The sequence below is a fragment of the Pundamilia nyererei genome, unplaced genomic scaffold (assembly GCF_000239375.1).
Source record: "Pundamilia nyererei isolate P.nyererei 1_Seehausen unplaced genomic scaffold, PunNye1.0 scaffold00004, whole genome shotgun sequence".
In the NCBI taxonomy this organism is placed as follows: Eukaryota; Metazoa; Chordata; class Actinopteri; order Cichliformes; family Cichlidae; genus Pundamilia; species Pundamilia nyererei.
In genome coordinates, this window is record NW_005187405.1 from 217,180 (window position 1) to 235,042 (window position 17,863).

Consider the following 17,863-nt stretch of genomic DNA (forward strand, 5'->3'; position numbering starts at 1 on the left):
TAACGTGATTTGGTTTAAAAAGAGTATCTTAGAGAGGCAGAAGTTCTCAGACGTAAAGACGGGCAGAGGTTCACCGTTCTGAAATTCTCTATTCTTTAAATATCTCATCATCTACAGTACATAATATCTTCAAAATAATCTGGAGAAATCTGTGTGTGTGCAAACTATAATACACCATCTGCGAATGGACCTCAGGCGGCACTACTGTCGTCTTCTCTCAGCTAAGTTCAGCTCTGATGGTATGGGGGTGCATTAGTGCTCTGGAACTGCCAGATTGCACATCAGGAAAAGCACCATCAATGCTGAGAGCTATATACAGGTATTAGAGCAACATATGCTCCAATCCAGAAGACGTGTTTTTCAGGGAAAGTCTTGCATACTTAAGTAGGATAATGTTAACGCGCGTGCTGCATCTATTACAGCAGCGCAGCTCCATAGTGACGATCTGGACTGGCCTGTTGAGCAGCTACAATCACCGAGACAACAATAGGACGACATTCTTCTCCCAAATTCAGCAGCTGGTCTCCTCAGTTCCCAGATGTTTATGCGCTGTTGCTTAAAGAAGACTGGATGCTACACAGTGGTAAACACGAGCATGTCACGTTGCTGCCGTCAAACTCAAACAGATTTTTCTTTCTTAAAATGATAAATGTCTTCAGTTTAAATATTTGACAGGTTTTCTATGTTCTTTTTCTGTGTTGTTGTTATTTGGCGATATATAAAAATAAAAATGAACTGAATTGTTCTACTCTGAATAAAATATAGATTTACGAGATTTGAAAATCACTGGATTTTATTTTTTTGCTTACATTTTACACAGTGGCCCAACTTTTTTGGTACTGGATTTGAATTAGGTACATTATTCTTTACATACTTTTCATGTCGGTGTAGAAAATCTAACCCAAAGTGAAAATAGCATCATTAAGTTGTACTCGCTAACAAACAAGAAGAAAAACTCTGTGGACTACAGTGGATTTAATTCAGGGTTTGAGCAAAGAAGCAAAACAAAAACAAAACAATGAAGTAAAAGACAGTAAAGCGCTACAGTGAAGCTAAAGGGGACTTCATCCCTCTGTGTGTGATCACACAGTCTACACTATAGTCTGCTGACCTCTCCATAATGAGCATTTTATGAGGCAGTAGGTTACGTCTTTCCTCCTGTCCTCGCTCTTCCACCTGTCAACTTTCTTCCTTCTTTGCCAGCTTACAGACCTGCAGACTTTCCATCGGGATCCCCCTCCAAGCCTCCTTAGGCTCGCCGACTTTTTTTACCCTTGGGATATGCATAAGCGATAGTCACTTTGCAGCCATCTAGCTCGCAGTCCTCCATAGCCTCTTTAGCAGCTTTGCAACTTTCATCGCTGCCAAAGTTCACAAAGCCGAACCTGACGAAAATGAAATGTAAAATGCATCCAAGTGAGAATCGTGAACTCAGTTTAAGCAGTTAACACAGTAAAGAGACAGCTTCGCACTACAGACCTCTTTGAAACGTCTTTCTTATTTACAGTGACTCTTGCGTTGACGGCTCCTTCAAAGACACTTTTGAGCATCTCTGGACTCGTCTTCTCAGCGAGGCCCATGACGATCAGTGTTTTTGACAGGACTAGAAAAGAAACATTTAATAATTTAACGCCGCTGTTTTACTCAAACTGACATCACAAACGCCACACTTCTGTAATCAAGCAGCCAATCTGATAACATCAAGATAATGAGATGATACCCTTTGCTTTCTCTGGCTTTTCACACGATTCTTCTTTGGCTTCTTTTTTGCCAGCCTCAATATTTTGGGATGACTGCAAGGCCTTTTTATCTGTAAGGAGGTCAGAACATGCAAAGTCCACATTAAATTTACTAAAAAAGAATATTCAAACAGCTTCACTGATTTCACTTACCTTTTTTCCTTTTGTTTTCCACATCAGCTTTAGTGACTCTACAAGCACCTTTTTCTCCTACACAGTTCAAAATCAAAACCCTCTTTCGGATCGTCACTCCTTGTTTTTGCTTCTGTACCTTCCTAGCAATGCTTGTGTTTTTGAACTCCAAAAAGGCAATTCTGTTGAAAAATAAAGACATTTCACTTAGAACTTGTTATAAACAATCTTTAAAAATGCACCTATTATATTAATTTTAAGCTTAATATCTTTAATGTTATCTCTTTGAACTCTCGTAGAAAGCTTTGCCTGATTCCCTTTTAAAAAAACCATTAATGATCTAATACTAAGCCTTAGCGCATTCACTAACAGCCTTTACGCTAACCTGGTTCTGATTGGCTCTTCGTCATAAACAAAAGGATTAAACAGCAGGTGGGTGGGGCTTTTGCCATAGCCATTGCAAGAGGACCATATAAGGATATCCCCTCTTGGTGGCGTCATCATACTACGAGTTTAAAGCAGATTCAAGCTTCAACTTTTAGCTCACAGGGATTACTTGTACACATTATGACCTCATCATTAGAATCTCAGCTTTAATATAAACTTCCACCATTCTAACATGAAAGCATAATAGGTCCCCCTTTCAAAGCATAAACAAGTAATGAATGACTTCCTCATCTGACAACTTCCTGTTCAAAACTCTCACCCTTGGGTTGGGCCTTCTGTTCCACCAGGAAACCGGATGGCGATGGCCTTGTGGAAGACCTTCAGAATGTCTTCCTTCGTTGCGTTGTAAGGCAAGTTCTTTACAAACAAACATCTGGCATCTCTGGCTGCAAAAATACAGGAAAGTTCCACTTTTTTTAAATATATAAAGCTTATATTACTATTTTGATCCTCACAATGTTTTATATTTTAAACTCACTAAGAAAGTATTTACAAAGGTTCCTGCTAATGACCATTGCCACAGATTCCTATAGGACTGGAAGGCTCAAGGAACTTCCACATTGGTTTTTCACTACCAGAGGCCAGATCCATCTCTTATACTATGTGACAAATGCACATTCTTAAAGTTCGATAAGAAGTTCATTAATTTAATCAACGCACATTAAACAAATCTATTTGGTCATTTTTACCTTGCTTTTTTAGTTCAGGAGATTTCACCTTCACTTTTTCTGCACTTTTGATCTTTGCTTTGGCGATCTTCATTGGTTTATCGAGCAGCACCTCCCCATTTGATGTCAAGGCTTTAGTCAGGTCCATTTCTGAGAGCAAATCTACAAATGCATGTTTCCTGTAACAGCAGAAAATCACTTTATGTACTTTATGTAGCAGCAATAAATAAATAAATAAAATGAAAATAAAAAAATAAAGCATAAATTAAGAAAACATACTCACCTGGATTGGTCCAATCTGATGTCTTTGAACAGAAGATTTTGTGACATGAGATATTTTTCTAGTGACTCTTTCAGTTCTTCAGAATTTTTAGAGCTGTTGAGGTTTCCAACGAAAAGACAAAATCCTAAAGAGGAATAAAGCAGCGAGATGTGTAAAGGCGTCTTCAGGATCACTGGATATCTTACAAGACAAGCAGTAATGAGTTCATACCATCATTGATGCGCTTTGCTTTCTTTGATGGGGAATCCTCAATGACGGTTTCTGCCTTCCTTTTACCATTTACTGCAGGAGATAGAAAATGTGGTAACCGCCATCGTCCTGGGCTTTGGTCAAGGTTTTTCAGCTTATGGACTTTGTATTCTTGTTTATTTATTTTTTCATCTTCTATTCCTTTAGTAATTTGAGTCCTGATTTTTGGATTAAGTTTACTTTTTTCTTTGATGGAATTTGTGAGGATGTTGTCATTTTCTTTGGACAACCCACCTCACCAATACAGCGGTGCTTTCTTTTTACTAAGGCTACGTCCACACGTACACGGGTATTTTTGAAAACGGAGATTTTCTGTTTTCGTTTTAAAAAATAATCCTGTCCACACGTAAACGCAGAAATGAAGGAAAACGCTGCTAGGAACATGCCAAAGCAGCAGGTGGCGCTATAGTCCTATCCGTGTAGAAATGTTGGTCAATCAGAAGTCAATAAACCTGGGTGGGAAAGAGTAAACAAAGATGGCGCATAGAAGCAGAATGTGTATGCATATGTAAGCATTTAAACACTGCAGAGAGTAAAATTAACAGTAACAGTATTTTGTCTACGTCCGCCATTGTATAAATTCATTTCACCGAAACAATAACGTGACGCACAGTGTGACGTCAAAAAATGCGCACACCTTTGACGCTGCGTTTTCTCCGTTTACCACGTCCACACGTAAATGCAAAAACTGAGTTTTCGAAAATATCCACCCTGGCAGGAGTTTTTAAAAATCTCAGTTTTCAGTGACCGAAAACGCCGTTTACGTGTGGACCGAAGGCGCAAACGCATAGAAAAATCTGCGTTTTCAAAAATACCCGGGTACGTGTGGACTCTCTGCAGACAGACTTAGGCTACCTAAGTCTGTCTGCAGAGAGTGTATTTGAGTCCTCTCATTTAACGCTATATGGCACAATGAGACAACAAGCAACCAAGAGGAGAGAGAGAAACTATAAAAACACAGACAGTAATGAGGGAAAGGGGAACAGGAAGGCAACTAAACACAGCTGCAAATTATCAGGAATTTTTCAAAGGACGTAGATGCTAAACAAAAGAAGTGACTATCAAAAAGAAACAGGAAGTGAGAACTGTAACTAAACAGCAAAACAAAGACAACAGTAAACTTGACATAAAGGAAAGATGCAGAAGTCAGGCAAAGAGGAAATTATGAGACAATAAAACTCTTAATAAAAACAGCAAATTAAACTAACAACTAAGGAAATATTGCAAGAAAAATTAAATAAACTAAATAAAAAGCAAATGAAGATTATTTAAGAAAAAACAACCATGAAAAACTCATGTCTGAAACGTCATGTCTGATATCAATTAACTGTACTATTTTACCTTTTTTGTCCAGTGAGCGTGCGTTCACCTTCGCCTTGTCCTCACTTGTGATCTTTACTTTGGTGATTTTCATTGGCTTATCGAGAAGGATCTCTCCATTTAACGCCAACGCTTTCGTCAAGTCCATTTCGGTGGCCAAATCTAGAAAAGCATGTTTCCTACAACAGCACACATTCATATCAGTTATTTCATCTAGCAGCAAAATTTACAAAACACAGAAAATATTTTTTAAGAGGGGCAAAGAAAAGGTTTTGATGTTTTTCTTGTGCATACTTTCATTTTCCACACTGCTAATTTTTGGGGGCTTTTATGAAGTGTTAAATATGCAACTTGTTAACTTGACAAGTTATAATGCACTCTCAACTGTCAGCCTGTCCATCACCACTGCAAACTCCTCGATCAACACTCTCAAAGCAAACACCACATCTGCAGTGCTCTTTCTCAGCATGAAGCCATAGTGCTGCTCACTGGTCATCACCGCCCTCCTTGACACAGCTCAGGACGAACTGCCTTTCTCCTTATCCATGAACTTACAGCTTAGATTTAACACAGCAGCTACATGCTGAACATTTTTGTCTTTGTGATTTAACCAAAAAGTCGGCTCCCTTTATGAGCAATGACCGTCAGCAAAACTGTTAAGTTACGTTAACACAAAAGATGAATATTGTGCAAATTTTAGGTCAGTTTTGAGAATGCAAATACGTTTCCAAGAAGTCACACGGGACTTTCACAGCAACCTAAAAATAACACTGGAATTTGTCCCACAGTGCAGGAGAAGACCGTTAAATTCAGATCAGGCACATTTGTTGCTTTCACAGGCAAAGAGGTTTTTCATCACACCTTTTAGAGGACTTAACATGAAAAAAACTAATCACATAAACAAAGAAACAAACAGAAACACTCACCTGGATTGGGCTAATTGAATGTCTTGAAACAGAAGGCTTTGCGACATGAAGTATTTTTCTAGTGACACGTTGACTTCTTGATAGGTTTTAGTTTTGTTCAGGTTGCCAACACAAATACGAAATCCTAAAGAAGAATAAAGGGATGAAACATGTGAAGGCGAAGCCTCTCCAGGAATACGAGGTAATGTACAAGATAAAGATGAGTCCTCACCATCGTTGTTCACCTTAGATTTCTTGGATGGGCGATTCTTAACTGCTTTTTGTTTCCCATTTACTGCACAGGACAGAAAGTATTACAGATGTTAAATGGACTTTTCTACTTTAACTGCACTCTAAGAACATTTTTTACCAAAAGCCTCATTCACCCAGTAACACACACACGGTTACTGGGTGAATGGATGCAGTGTGGGCTACTTAGGGTTCAGTATCCAACCCAAGGACACTTCCAACATGAAAACCAGAGGAGGCAGACAGTGAACCGCCAACTTCATGATTAGCGGACGACCCGCTTTACCTCCTGAGCCACAGCCAATAAAACTCAACTACTTCTGCCAGCTGAGGCTTCATGGTCTCTGGAGGGTTTGGTCTTAAACGCCTGTTATCACAATTTTATAGCATGTAATAGCTTTTATCATTTGAAGAATAATATTTATGTCTTTGAAAATACTTTGACAAAGGCTGGGGTCGATTGGGGTCTCTTCATCTAGTATAAGCAGACCTGCCATCATTTAAAGATGCTGTAAATTAACTGTTGTGACTGGATCTTTTGTGACATCAGTGAAAGGGGTTCGTGTTTCATATCGGAAGCAGCGCTCTAAAAATCTTGTATGAAATGCAACAGATAGACTTTATTATTTTATATTATTACACATGCACACTTCAGAGGAGAAAGGATATTGAAAGATTTTGGTCATGCAGCAGTAACATCCAGTGAACATCCTTACCACAACCAGTCATCTTTTCGGCAGTCATCTGATCGCTTGCATCAAGTGTCGTTTGTGTGTCATCATCCTCTCCTTCCTCATTCTTCTTCTTCCAGGATACAGTTACTGTGGGGGCATTTCCTTTAACTTTTATCACAGTGTCCGTCTGACGATCTGAAAAGATATTTTAATTACTCACACAGCTCAAGTGCAGACACCCTGTGTGACAGTAACTCACCGGCCACCTCAGTGGGTACACCTGCCCAACTGTCCACTAAATATCTAATCAAATATTACATGGCAGCACCGCTGTTGAATTTAGGCAGGTGGACATGATCCAGATGTCCTGCTGAAATGGTAAATGGCCTGTATTTATATAGCGCTTTACTAGTCCCTAAGGACCCCAAAGCGCTTTACATATTGTGGGATTATAATATTATTTTATGCCATGTTAGACCCCTAATTAAAGATTGTGAATTATTATGTAGTTTTAGTTTGCATTATTCTCCTGAATTAGAAGAAGGTGCTAACTATTGCATTTGTTAAACTGATTTGCATTACATTAGACTGCTGATTTATTGTGAATGAATGATATTGTTTTATGATGCATGATACTGCTGAGTTATAAGAAATACTGTTCGCAGAAAGTCATCGCCTTATTTGTCTGATTAGAAGAGAACAGAACATACTGGAGTTTTCTGCCCCATCTCAGCAGGAGCAGATAAACAGGGAGCCAAGGTCGTAGCTTAGGCGCCGTGTGAGAGAAAGAATGTGAATGTTTAGGCTTTTATGATTAGGTGGGGCTATATGATTAGAGGCTATAAGAGTTTGATCAATGCTCCACCATTTTGAGATCTGATGCTGTCTGCGTACGGTGTCCATCTCCCACGCGTGTGATCATTAAAATCATCGTTTGACTCGACCCGGCCGGACCAGTGTTGTTATTTTGGCTTTTCCTCTTGTATCCATCCCCAATATATTGAATCCGTAACAATATCCAGTCATCCACCCATGATAACAAGATGGCGCGGCCACGTCCAGACGCCTTCCTGACCGCTCCGCTCCGGTTACATTTCACTGTGTGTTATACTTGTATAACTATGCATGTGACAAATAAAGAACCTTGAACCATTCACACACACATTCACACACTGGTGATGGCAGCTACATTGTAGCCACAGCCACCCTGGGGCGCACTGACAGAGGCGAGGCTGCCGGACACTGGTGCCACCGGGCCCTCTGACCACCACCAGTAGGCAACGGGTGAAGTGTCTTGCCCAAGGACACAACGACCGAGACTGTCCAAGCCGGGGCTCAAACCGGCAACCTTCCGATTACAAGGCGAACTCCCAACACTTGAGCCACGATCGCCCCTCAAATTCAAATCGAGCACCAGAATTGGGAAACGTAAAGTCATCTTAACTTGCAAGTTTAAGTGACTTTGAATGTCGCATGATTGCTCATGCCAGATGGGTGGATCTGAGTGGAAACTGCTGATTAATTATTAATTTCCCACATAATCATCACTATGATTACAGAAAATGGTCTGAAAAAGAAAATATCTGTAGGCGGCAGTTCTCTGCGTCAAAATTCCTTGTTGGGGTCAGAGGTCAGAGGAAAATGGCCAGACTGATTTAAGATAATAAGATGGCAACATTAACACAAATAGTCAGTTGTTATAACCAGGAAAATGCCGACGAGCACCTCTGAAAGCACAACATCTTGACACTTGGAGCAGATGGACAACAACAGCAGAAGACCACACTGGGTATCACTCCTGTCAGCTAACAACAGGAAACTGAGGCTACAAGCTCACCAAAAATGAAAAATAGAAGTAAGAAAAACATTGCCTGGTCTGATGAATCTCTATTTCTGCAGCAACAGTTAGGTGGAAAGGACGGAGTTTGACATAAACAACATGAAAGCATGGCTCCATCCTCCCTTGTATCAACAATTTCCGGCTGCGGGTGGTAGTTTAATGTTGTTGGGGATAATTTCTTGGCACACTTTGGTACCAGTACCAGAGGACTGTTTAAACACCACAGCCTACTTGAATATTGTTCTGGTCATGTCCATCCCTTTATGACCACAGTGTATCCATCTTCTGATGGCTGCTGTCAGCAGCATAACAAACCATGTCACAAAGCTCAAATCATCTCAAACTGCTTTCTTAAACATGACAGTAATTTCATTGGACTCCCCAAATGGCCTCCACAGTCACCAGATCTCAATCCAAAAGAGCATCTTTGGGATGTTGTAGAACAGGAGATTCACATCAACTGTGCAACTAACAAATCTGCAGCAACTGCGTGATGCTGTCATATCAATATGGACTAAAATCTCTGAGCAATGTATCTATCGCCTTGTTGGATCTGTGCCACAAAACAGTAAGTTAGTTGTGCAGGCAAAACTATACGCCAGTTGTACCTTATAAAGTGTCCGCTGAGATCATAAAGATTGAAGGACTTATAGTTACTAACATTATTCAGCTCAAACAGTTACCGGTATGTTCACTGTGAATTTCTACATATTAATAGGGATTTACTTGCCAGTGTCAGCTGTGTCCTCTTGTATAACTTTGCTCTGTTTTTTTCTCCGTCTCGTAGCCTGAAACAAACACAACAGTTTCAGTGAACGATTTACTATTTACGTTTACCAAAAACCCAACTTGAAGTCTGTAAATTCCTTTGCGATGTCTGACAAAACGCTGCTAACGGCAGAGATGTTCGTGTTACTTTTAGCATTTTTATCATTAAAGACAGAAAAATTAACTCTTCCCTAAATAGCTGGCCTTTCTAATGTAATAACGGTATTATATCCGAGTACTCGACTATAATCAGACTCATGTTTTGTACAATTTTAATTATGATAATTCACAAGTTAACCGACTGCTAGCTCCTGAGTTCGCACTGACCCAAAAAAACAACGTGATATAAACGCGTAACACAATGCATTATTATCACATCAAAGCCTGTTTGTGTAAGTTGCACAAATGCGGTATAACTCTTACGTCTGTTTTTGCCATATTAAACGTTTAAATAGCACAAAATCACAGGCTGAAACAATTGTAGCGTCAGTCAGAACCATACACGCGTGCTAGGATGAAAACATCCACATGCTACCGGACTTGAGTACCGTACTGCGCATGCGTACGATGTACTCTACGGATGCCCGCACAGAAACACGCTTTCGGGTAAGTTTACGCGGTTTTACGACTACTACTTTCGTTATTCCTTGCTGATAATTAGACTACCGTTTGCGCTACCGCACGGTGAGGGGAGTAGATCCCGGAAACAGAGAAGGTTAGAATAAAGCGGTTAGACAGATTTGGGGATATTTTTGGAAGCTAATTACTATTTAAATGTCTTCTAGCCAGTTAGCCCTAGCTTAACTTTTGAGTTTGGTGAACTTGTGAAAAGCATTTCGGCTCCAGCCAAACTTTGGACCCATTTTCACTTTTAGCTACTGAAATTTGTGATGCGAATGTTTGCTCTACTGGAAAATCATGCTGTAGCAATCTGTTGACTCAAACAGGCTGAACTGGAACCCGAGTCCAAAGGTGGAGTTACAGTCCCAACACGAAACCCGGTGCAGATAAGCTACTATCGGATTAAACGAGCAATTCAGGTTGTACACAAGACCACAATGAGTTGATCACAAATGGCGTGGGACAGCACTGAGACAAAATAGGACACACTTTCCCACAATGGGGAGCCACAGGAACGGTTTCAAGAAGGAAAGCTACATTTTGTCGGTGGACGTGGGCACAACGTCAATCAGATGCCACGTCTATGACAAGGAGGCAAAGATCCAAGGATCATGCTCTACAAAGGTATTCATCTGTTCTGCCTTTTTAATTCCTCACATAAACCACCTACTTGGTAAATTAAATGCAGCATCCACACAAACTTGATCTTTCCCCAGGTTGTGCTCCTCTATCCAGAGGTAGGACATGTGGAGATGGACCCAGATGACCTGTGGAAAGGGTTTATCTCTGTGGTTAAAGGAGCCGTGCAAGGTACATCTGCTCCAATTCCTACTTTTATGTCAATCCGGAGATGTGCCATGAAAAAGTGTTTGTCCCCTTCCTGATTTCTAAGGTTTTTTGTATATTGGTCACACTTGAATCTAAAGATAAACTCTTTTATTTGCCATTGTTGCACTAGGTCAGGGTACCTTGGAAATCTCGTGGATAATGGCTATCACTGTGGTTCAGTGAGTCCCAAAGCCTTAGAAATGGCTTTGTAACCATTTCTAGGCATGTCGTAATACAAGCATAATAGATAAAACACTACCGAAGTTTCCCATAGTTCATTTAGTTTTGTTGTCAAAGAGAAAATTGCGTGCGAAAGATCATATACTGATATTCCAGTTAAGCACACTTGGCTTTTAGATTTTTTTTAATTGTTCTTTTTTTTAATCATTTACTGCAATGTGAATGTCTTATGTTGGAATTTTTTTAGAAAACGATCCTTGTCCTTCTTTTTCTCTGCCTAACCGTTTTGTGCTCGTGTTGCTGTCCTGATCATATAGATGCAGGAATACAAATGCACCAGATAGAGGCCCTTGGGATCTCCACTCAGCGCAGTACCTTCACAACATGGGACAGGTGAATAGCTTTGCTCACATACCTACTTTAGCACATCTTTGAATAATTCATGCCCTACGCTGGCTTTTCCTCTAGCTTGTTTCTCATCTCCTCCTCCGCTTTGACAGGAGAACTGGGGTTCCTTTCCACAACTTCATCAGCTGGCAGGATCAGAGAGCTGCAGACCTGGTGAAGTCCTGGAACAGATCCTGCACCATGAAAGTGAGGCTGCTCCCCATTTCTATCTTTCATGATCTTTAGTCAATAGATTGGACTTTAAACGGCAAAGGCAGGAAAAAATTTCAAATAAATATGATGTTCCCATGTAAACTCAAAATTCTTTTCAACCAGTGCTGGGTGTGCTTTTTGTTTATCCATCTTATTTGTTTGTTTGTTTTTACAAAAAATCTCAGGCAATCCATGGTGCAATGAAGGTCCTCTACTTTGTTACCAGGCAGAAACGGTTGCTTGCAGCAAGTCTCATCGTCTTCTCCACTCAGCATGTCACTTTTCGCCTCGTCTGGGTCTTGACACATTACAAACAGGTGCGTGGAAGGGTTAACTAACGGGCTTGTGCTCAAAAGTAGAGTAACACAGTTGCACACATTTGCATGCATAACAACTGGGAACAATGTGGGCCACTGTTTAATTGCAATCAAACAATTCGTTTATGTGTGAAAAATCACAACTAAACGATGAATTCAGGAACAGTGAGTGCACTGAAAAGTTGAAGTTCCCTCATATTTGACGGAATATAACAAATCATTCATTACTATTAAGGGTTAGGGTTAGACTCTTACAGTTGTTACCATCAGTATAAGAGAATAAATAACTATTTACCATTTGTAAAGGATTTTCCAACCACTAGTCTGTATGTATTTTTAATACATATTCAAAGTAGATTTGTGGAGTAATAATCAGCTATCTCCTGTGCATGGATAATATCAAGCTGTACAACCGGCATGAGTGAGACATTGACTCATTGATCCTCAGCCTGAATAAGTGTGACTCAGTGGTGTCAGAGTGTGGGAAGGTGATCCACACCAAAAGGTTTTCGAGAATGCAGGATGACAAGCACATAGAACAGCTACAAGTACCCACAGTCCTTTGGGTTCCACAATGAAGATCTAAGACAAGTCATTTAACTGTAATATTAAACAGGAGGAGATACACTGATATGTCAAGACACAAAAAACCTGCTCACAATGGACGGAGGTCTCCACCCAAAATCTGACACCCTGAGGCTGTGCAAGTAGCGGAAAGAGGTGAGGCAAGGATTAGACGGTGACGGAGGATGCATGACTAGGTTAGGAAGATGGTTCCACTTGAGATGAAGAATACTTCAGGCAGTTGAAGAAAGATGATGGTGAGGGAAAGGAGGAGGAAGCATTGTAAAAGACCAAAAGCCTGCATTGGGATGTACCATCGACAGGTACAGGAAGTGGCTGACATCAAGAAATCCCAGCAGGGGCTAGAAAAACGTTGGCTTTAAGGACAGCACAGAAGCTCTGATAATGGTGGCAGAAGAGCAAACCCTAAGCACCAGATTCTGAGATAAACAGAGAAGTGCCAGTGGCTGAAGGAACAACTGGACCAGATGTGGAAGATACAGTTCAAAATGGTCCCAGTGGTAACACCAGCATCAGGAGCTATAACCCTAAAAGTGGATGAGTGGCTCCAGCAGATTGAGGACACATCAGAGATTTCTGTCCAGAAGAGTAAAGTCCGAGGACAGCTCGGCTAAAGCGGAATTTATGCTTTGCATGTTCACAGTCCACCGCCAATCAGGGGATGGCCCGTCTACCTACAGAGAACTCTGTTGTTAATGGAGGCAGAATACAAAGTATGTGGTATAACTGGTTTGTGGGCTGATTGCTGTGTGCTGTTTGTGGTCCGTCAGCCACCTGCAGGGAAGAGCAAGGTTCAAATATACAAAGCGCTGAAGTCAAACAAAGAGTCCACTGCAGCCACTCTCAAAGCTTCTGTATTATTATTTTTTTTATGTTTTTTTGTGTGTTTGTTCGTTTGGTTGTTTTTTTTATGCTTCTCCCGTTCCCGGTGTACTCCGCTTTCCTGCTCTGGCCCACTTATCAACCAATCAGCATTCAGCATCCAGCGACATGCAGTTAGGATTTTGGAGGACTGCATGGGAGCACGGCTGTGATGGGAGAAAAGCCCTCAGGTCTCGCTGTCCGAACAGAAACGTGTACGCAGACGGACACATTTACAGGAACATAAATTACGCTTGAGATGCTGCGCAGAACCCTCGCTCCCAGCTTGTCCCTCTTAAGAAACACAAACATGCTACGCCCCAGGAGGGAGGTTTTTATTTATGTAAAAATAAACTTGTGTTGATGCCCTTATGAACCAAAGAGTTGATTAATAAAAAAGGAAAGGAGAAGCCTCAGTATTAGATGGCCCACAGCATTCTTCTGTTTTCAGCCTCGTCATGTTTCTTTCTTCTTTCAGGTTTGTCAAGCAATAGATGAAGGTTACTGCTGCTTTGGGACAATAGACAGCTGGCTCCTGTTTAAACTCACAAAAGGTGGGTTTGCATTGTTTAGCTTGGTTTCCCAGACATCGAGTAAGCCTAGACTAAAAACACTTTTTCTTTTTTTCTTTCCTTTCAGGGGAGAGTTTTTTTCTAGCTATTCTCGTTTAGTCTCTTGAACTCAGTGACATCTAAAACAAGTTCAGTAATATAAGATTTGTGCAGTGAACTGTGATTTTTGTACAGTTCCTAACAGGATAATAATCCCCAGACAGAATGTCCTTTGTCTTATCAATCCTACTGTGTCACTGATTGGCTGAAATTCCTCAGGAATGTTTCGGCTCACTCCTGGGGAGGAGATTTGGAAAAGTGACAAGCAGCTCGAGTTTTTTGTTAATTAACCTTTCTTTTAGAGAATGATTATATGCATCTCCTAATCTGTTTCAGGACACCTGCATGCCACCGATTACTCTAATGCCAGTTCAACAGGGATTTTCGACTCTTATCAGGTCTGGTGTCAGTCATAATTATTTACTGTTTATTCTGTGGTTGGTTTGAGTTTGTCTTTTTATATCCCTGTAATGTGACTTGCTTCATAGATGTGCTGGAGTGGGTTTCTTTCCTCTCTTGTGTCCCTGCCGCTCTCTATTTTCCCCAAAGTAGAAAATACGGGGTGAGTGGACCATTCGCTTCCAGTTTGTTCATGTTTTAGCAAAAGTCGCTCATATTAATAAACATGATCACATTTGTCTTTGTATTCTATGGTTTTTTTATGTCCCTGCTGAGTCTGAGACATGCTTGTTTTTGTTATTGTTTGTCTTTTTGTTTGATTCAAAGTCTATCTGTCTAAATTTAATGAAACTTTGTGGAGACAGTGAGTATCAATAAAGGAAGAACCTATCAATGTTTAATGCGGTTCCATATGAGACGCTGACTTTGGCAGAGAATCCAAGAGCCCTTCTTTTTATACCTATTTATATATAGATCAATGGGTCCCAACTTTTATCCATGCACAGTGTTATAATATGCAAGGAAGTGGGGGAAAAGAGATTGTGATTTTTCTGTTTTTTCTCTAAAAGATTTTTCTTGAGAAACACTGAGTGTGTGCCACAATCCCACATGATCACATTTAATGTGACATGTTTGCTTTCTCGCAGCTGGTGGAAGCAAACATCTGTGTGCATAAGAAAAATGTATACATTAAAGTTCAAATGCACTGACTGAAAATGTACACTGTCAACAGTCACTTCAATATGTTAGTTAGAGAGTTATAATTAAAGATTCAATTAAACCCAACCTTTGCAATATACAGTAAGCATAAAGCGGAGCATCTCGTTATGTCCTTTGCCTTCAGTTTGCCTTTAGAGTAAAGCTCTGAAAGAGACTGTGAGACGATTCAATTCAATTTGATTTAAATCACAACAACAGTCACCTCAGGGTGATTTATATTGTAAGGTAGACCCTACAATAGTACATAGAGAAAAAACCCCAGCAATCATATGACCCCTCCCCCCATGAGCAAGCATTTTAGAGACAGTGGGAAGGGAAAACTCCTTTCTAACCAGAAGAAACCTCCAGCAGAGCCAGGCTCAGGGAGGGGCGGCCCCAGCCACGACCGCTTGGGGTGAGAGAAGGAAGCATCGTGATGCATTGTGTCTGATTTCTCCGGTTTCTTGTCTTGACACCACAGCCATGACTTTGGTTCCACAGACCCATCCATCTTTGGCGTGCCCATTCCTATCATGTCAGTGGTGAGTCAACATCTGACCGTCACACAATCTCTTGTCTGCATTGCAAACCTCTAACTGCTTAAACCTGGGATTTCACCACCATTATGTTGTAACAAAGATGTCTTGCAAAGTTAGCTAATCAACAGCTGATTGCACGTCATCCCTGCACTCTACTTCACTTCCCTTAATTGCAAGTTTTCAACATTCATTGTCATCAAAACTTTCAATTATCTCCTCTGTCCATGTGCCTTAGATGGCAGACCAACAGGCAGCCATGTTTGGAGAGTGCTGCTTTGATGTTGGTGATGTGAAGATCACCATGGGAACAGGCACCTTCATGGACATAAACACTGGGAGCAAACCACATACATCTGTAGCAGGTAAAGAGTCCACACATACATTCATATTCACCCATTCAGGCTAATCATAACCTCTGACCTCTCTTTACAGGTCTGTATCCTCTTGTGGGGTGGAAGATCGGCTCAGAGGTGGTGTACCTGGCAGAGGGAAATGCAGCCGACACAGGGACCGCCATCAAATGGGCACAGAAGCTGGGTGAGCAGTGAGGCGTATAGTGTGAAAACACCACGCAGGACTAATTCATCCATCTTTAAATCATAGTCGGTTTTCCTCTTCCACACTGAATACCGAGCGTGGCAGTGACGGACAGAGCCGGGGATTGTGTGTGACACCTGTGTGTGTGCTGTTTCAGAGCTCTTCTCTGATGTCAGAGAGACCAGCACCATGGCTTACAGTGTCAGTGATTCAGATGGAGTGTGTTTTGTTCCTTCCTTCAGCGGCCTGCAGGTCTGTGCACTTTTTGTTTTTCTGCTGTAAGCGTGTGTTTCTTATTACGTGTAGTTTCTTTTAACTCAACACTCATTCATTTCTTTATTTCATTTATCTCTCTGTAACATGGTGTCTCTTTTCTTTTTTTTTTGCTGCCCTCCATTGTGAACTCGCCCTTGTAAGTGTTTATGCTGGATGCTAAATGCTTATAGTTAGACACGCAAAAGCTACTTTTCGACAGTAACCCTGCAGAGCTGCGTAACAGCACGTCTGCTGACCAACAATTTTTGAGCTTGACTTTAAGACACAAAGACCGTTTAGAGACCTTTTTTTTTTTTTCTTTCATCCTTTCTTTAACGACTGCAGTTTATTAACTGTTGGTGTAAATGTTTTATTAAAGGCTCCTCTGAATGATCCAAAAGCATGCGCTTCCTTCATGGGCCTAAAACCATCTACTACTAAACGCCACCTGGTCCGGGCCATTCTGGAGTCAGTTGCCTTCAGGTGAGGCATTTTCAAAAGATTAAATACTTTGCAAAAGTCTTGAGCTATCACTCATTTGGTAAATATTTTTGCTTCCAAGAGCAAAGAGCAAGTTTCAAAGTTTTTTTTTTTATTGAAAAACTTTGTTTTTTTTTAACTCCTTCTCAGTCCTGTCCTTGTACCCGACCATTTTTAGCCGTGTTTGGAGTTTTTGGTAAGCTGCATAAAACTGATCTGTAAATCATTCAAGTATTAAAAAGGCACCTAACTCAAGGGAGGAACCAGTGTTGTGTCTACTCATAGCAGACAACTTTGTTACTAGCAGCTGGTCACAAAAACGCGTAATCTTTTTCAATTTCTGTAGAAGAATCTATGAAAATGTTAAATAACACACTTCTTATATTGGCATCAAATATTTTTGCACCACACAATAACTCCCAAAGAGCTATTAGCTGAAACCTTGGCATATTTTGGAAGAGTGTGCAAGTATATCCTTAGAAATGTTGAGGAAACTGGATAAGTGGAGGACAGAATAAGAAATGTTCGACCTAATAACTATCTAGCAGATACAGTGTATCTGAAAGTCATGTCCTGAAGACATAAGAAAAAAATGTATTTTCAAAAAGGAAGAAAGGCTGAGGTAGGCCAAATTACACAAGTACTGGAGTAAAAATCAGCCACAACAGGTCCGATGGAGTGATGAATGCAAATTTGACATTTTTGGTTCCAAATGTATGAAGGAGTTCAGGAGAGAGGTGAGTGTCCACAGCCATCTGTAAAACACAGGAGAGACTGTGTCATGGTTTGGGGCTGAATTTCAGACGGTGGAATTAGAGATCTTTAAAAATCTGGAAAGCCTCAGTGGCTTCATTTTCTAACCTGATAATGATCCTTAACACTTGTGGAGAACTGTTCCTGAAGAGTGTTTAAAGAGATTAAAAATTGTGTTAAAGATTAACGGTGGTCAGACTTGCAATCACGCTGGGATTGTACAAACTCCTCTTTTGCCTTAAGAGCTGTATTCTCATGTATGATTGCACCAATTTCCTAGTTTTCGAGTCCAACATAGTGAAATGAGGGTGGCTCAAGACTATT

The 17,863-nt window shown here is 40.7% G+C and overlaps 2 protein-coding genes across 2 annotated transcripts in view; one reads left to right on the forward strand and one right to left on the reverse strand.

Annotated features, from left to right (window-relative positions):
- Positions 1 to 790: 790 nt before the first annotated feature.
- On the reverse strand, positions 791 to 9,260 carry LOC102193410 (nucleolin-like). The gene is made up of 13 exons (XM_005720971.1): positions 9,237 to 9,260; positions 6,709 to 6,861; positions 5,976 to 6,038; positions 5,765 to 5,888; positions 4,860 to 5,017; positions 3,480 to 3,551; positions 3,270 to 3,393; positions 3,008 to 3,165; positions 2,578 to 2,704; positions 1,893 to 2,053; positions 1,721 to 1,810; positions 1,480 to 1,603; positions 791 to 1,385 (listed from the first exon to the last, which is right to left on the reverse strand). The coding sequence occupies exons 2-13, from the start codon at positions 6,734 to 6,736 to the stop codon at positions 1,250 to 1,252; spliced, it is 1,365 nt and encodes a 454-aa protein (XP_005721028.1). The 5' UTR covers positions 6,737 to 6,861; positions 9,237 to 9,260; the 3' UTR covers positions 791 to 1,249.
- Positions 9,261 to 9,828: 568 nt separating this feature from the next.
- Positions 9,829 to 17,863, forward strand: part of gk5 (glycerol kinase 5) — a 10,440-nt gene continuing 2,405 nt past the window's right edge. Inside the window, exons 1-14 of the mRNA XM_005720972.2 lie at positions 9,829 to 9,880; positions 10,222 to 10,519; positions 10,612 to 10,705; positions 11,221 to 11,296; positions 11,404 to 11,497; positions 11,689 to 11,820; positions 13,745 to 13,820; positions 14,214 to 14,275; positions 14,366 to 14,439; positions 15,457 to 15,517; positions 15,750 to 15,876; positions 15,947 to 16,051; positions 16,209 to 16,303; positions 16,686 to 16,789. Coding sequence (XP_005721029.1) covers positions 10,394 to 10,519; positions 10,612 to 10,705; positions 11,221 to 11,296; positions 11,404 to 11,497; positions 11,689 to 11,820; positions 13,745 to 13,820; positions 14,214 to 14,275; positions 14,366 to 14,439; positions 15,457 to 15,517; positions 15,750 to 15,876; positions 15,947 to 16,051; positions 16,209 to 16,303; positions 16,686 to 16,789 — 1,226 coding nt within the window. The 5' untranslated portion in view covers positions 9,829 to 9,880; positions 10,222 to 10,393. The remainder of the gene's footprint in view (positions 9,881 to 10,221; positions 10,520 to 10,611; positions 10,706 to 11,220; positions 11,297 to 11,403; positions 11,498 to 11,688; positions 11,821 to 13,744; positions 13,821 to 14,213; positions 14,276 to 14,365; positions 14,440 to 15,456; positions 15,518 to 15,749; positions 15,877 to 15,946; positions 16,052 to 16,208; positions 16,304 to 16,685; positions 16,790 to 17,863) is intronic.

Bases quoted from the DNA above. Each gene is read 5' to 3' on its own strand.
- LOC102193410 (XM_005720971.1), bottom strand. From the start codon at position 6,736: ATGACTGCCGAAAAGATGACTGGTTGTG. The intron at 3,552-4,859 runs GTAAAATAGTAC...TATCTCCTGCAG, and splicing joins ACGCTCACTGGACAAAAAAG to TAAATGGTAAAAGGAAGGCA. The intron at 3,394-3,479 runs GTATGAACTCAT...ATTCCTCTTTAG, and splicing joins AGCAAAGCGCATCAATGATG to GATTTTGTCTTTTCGTTGGA.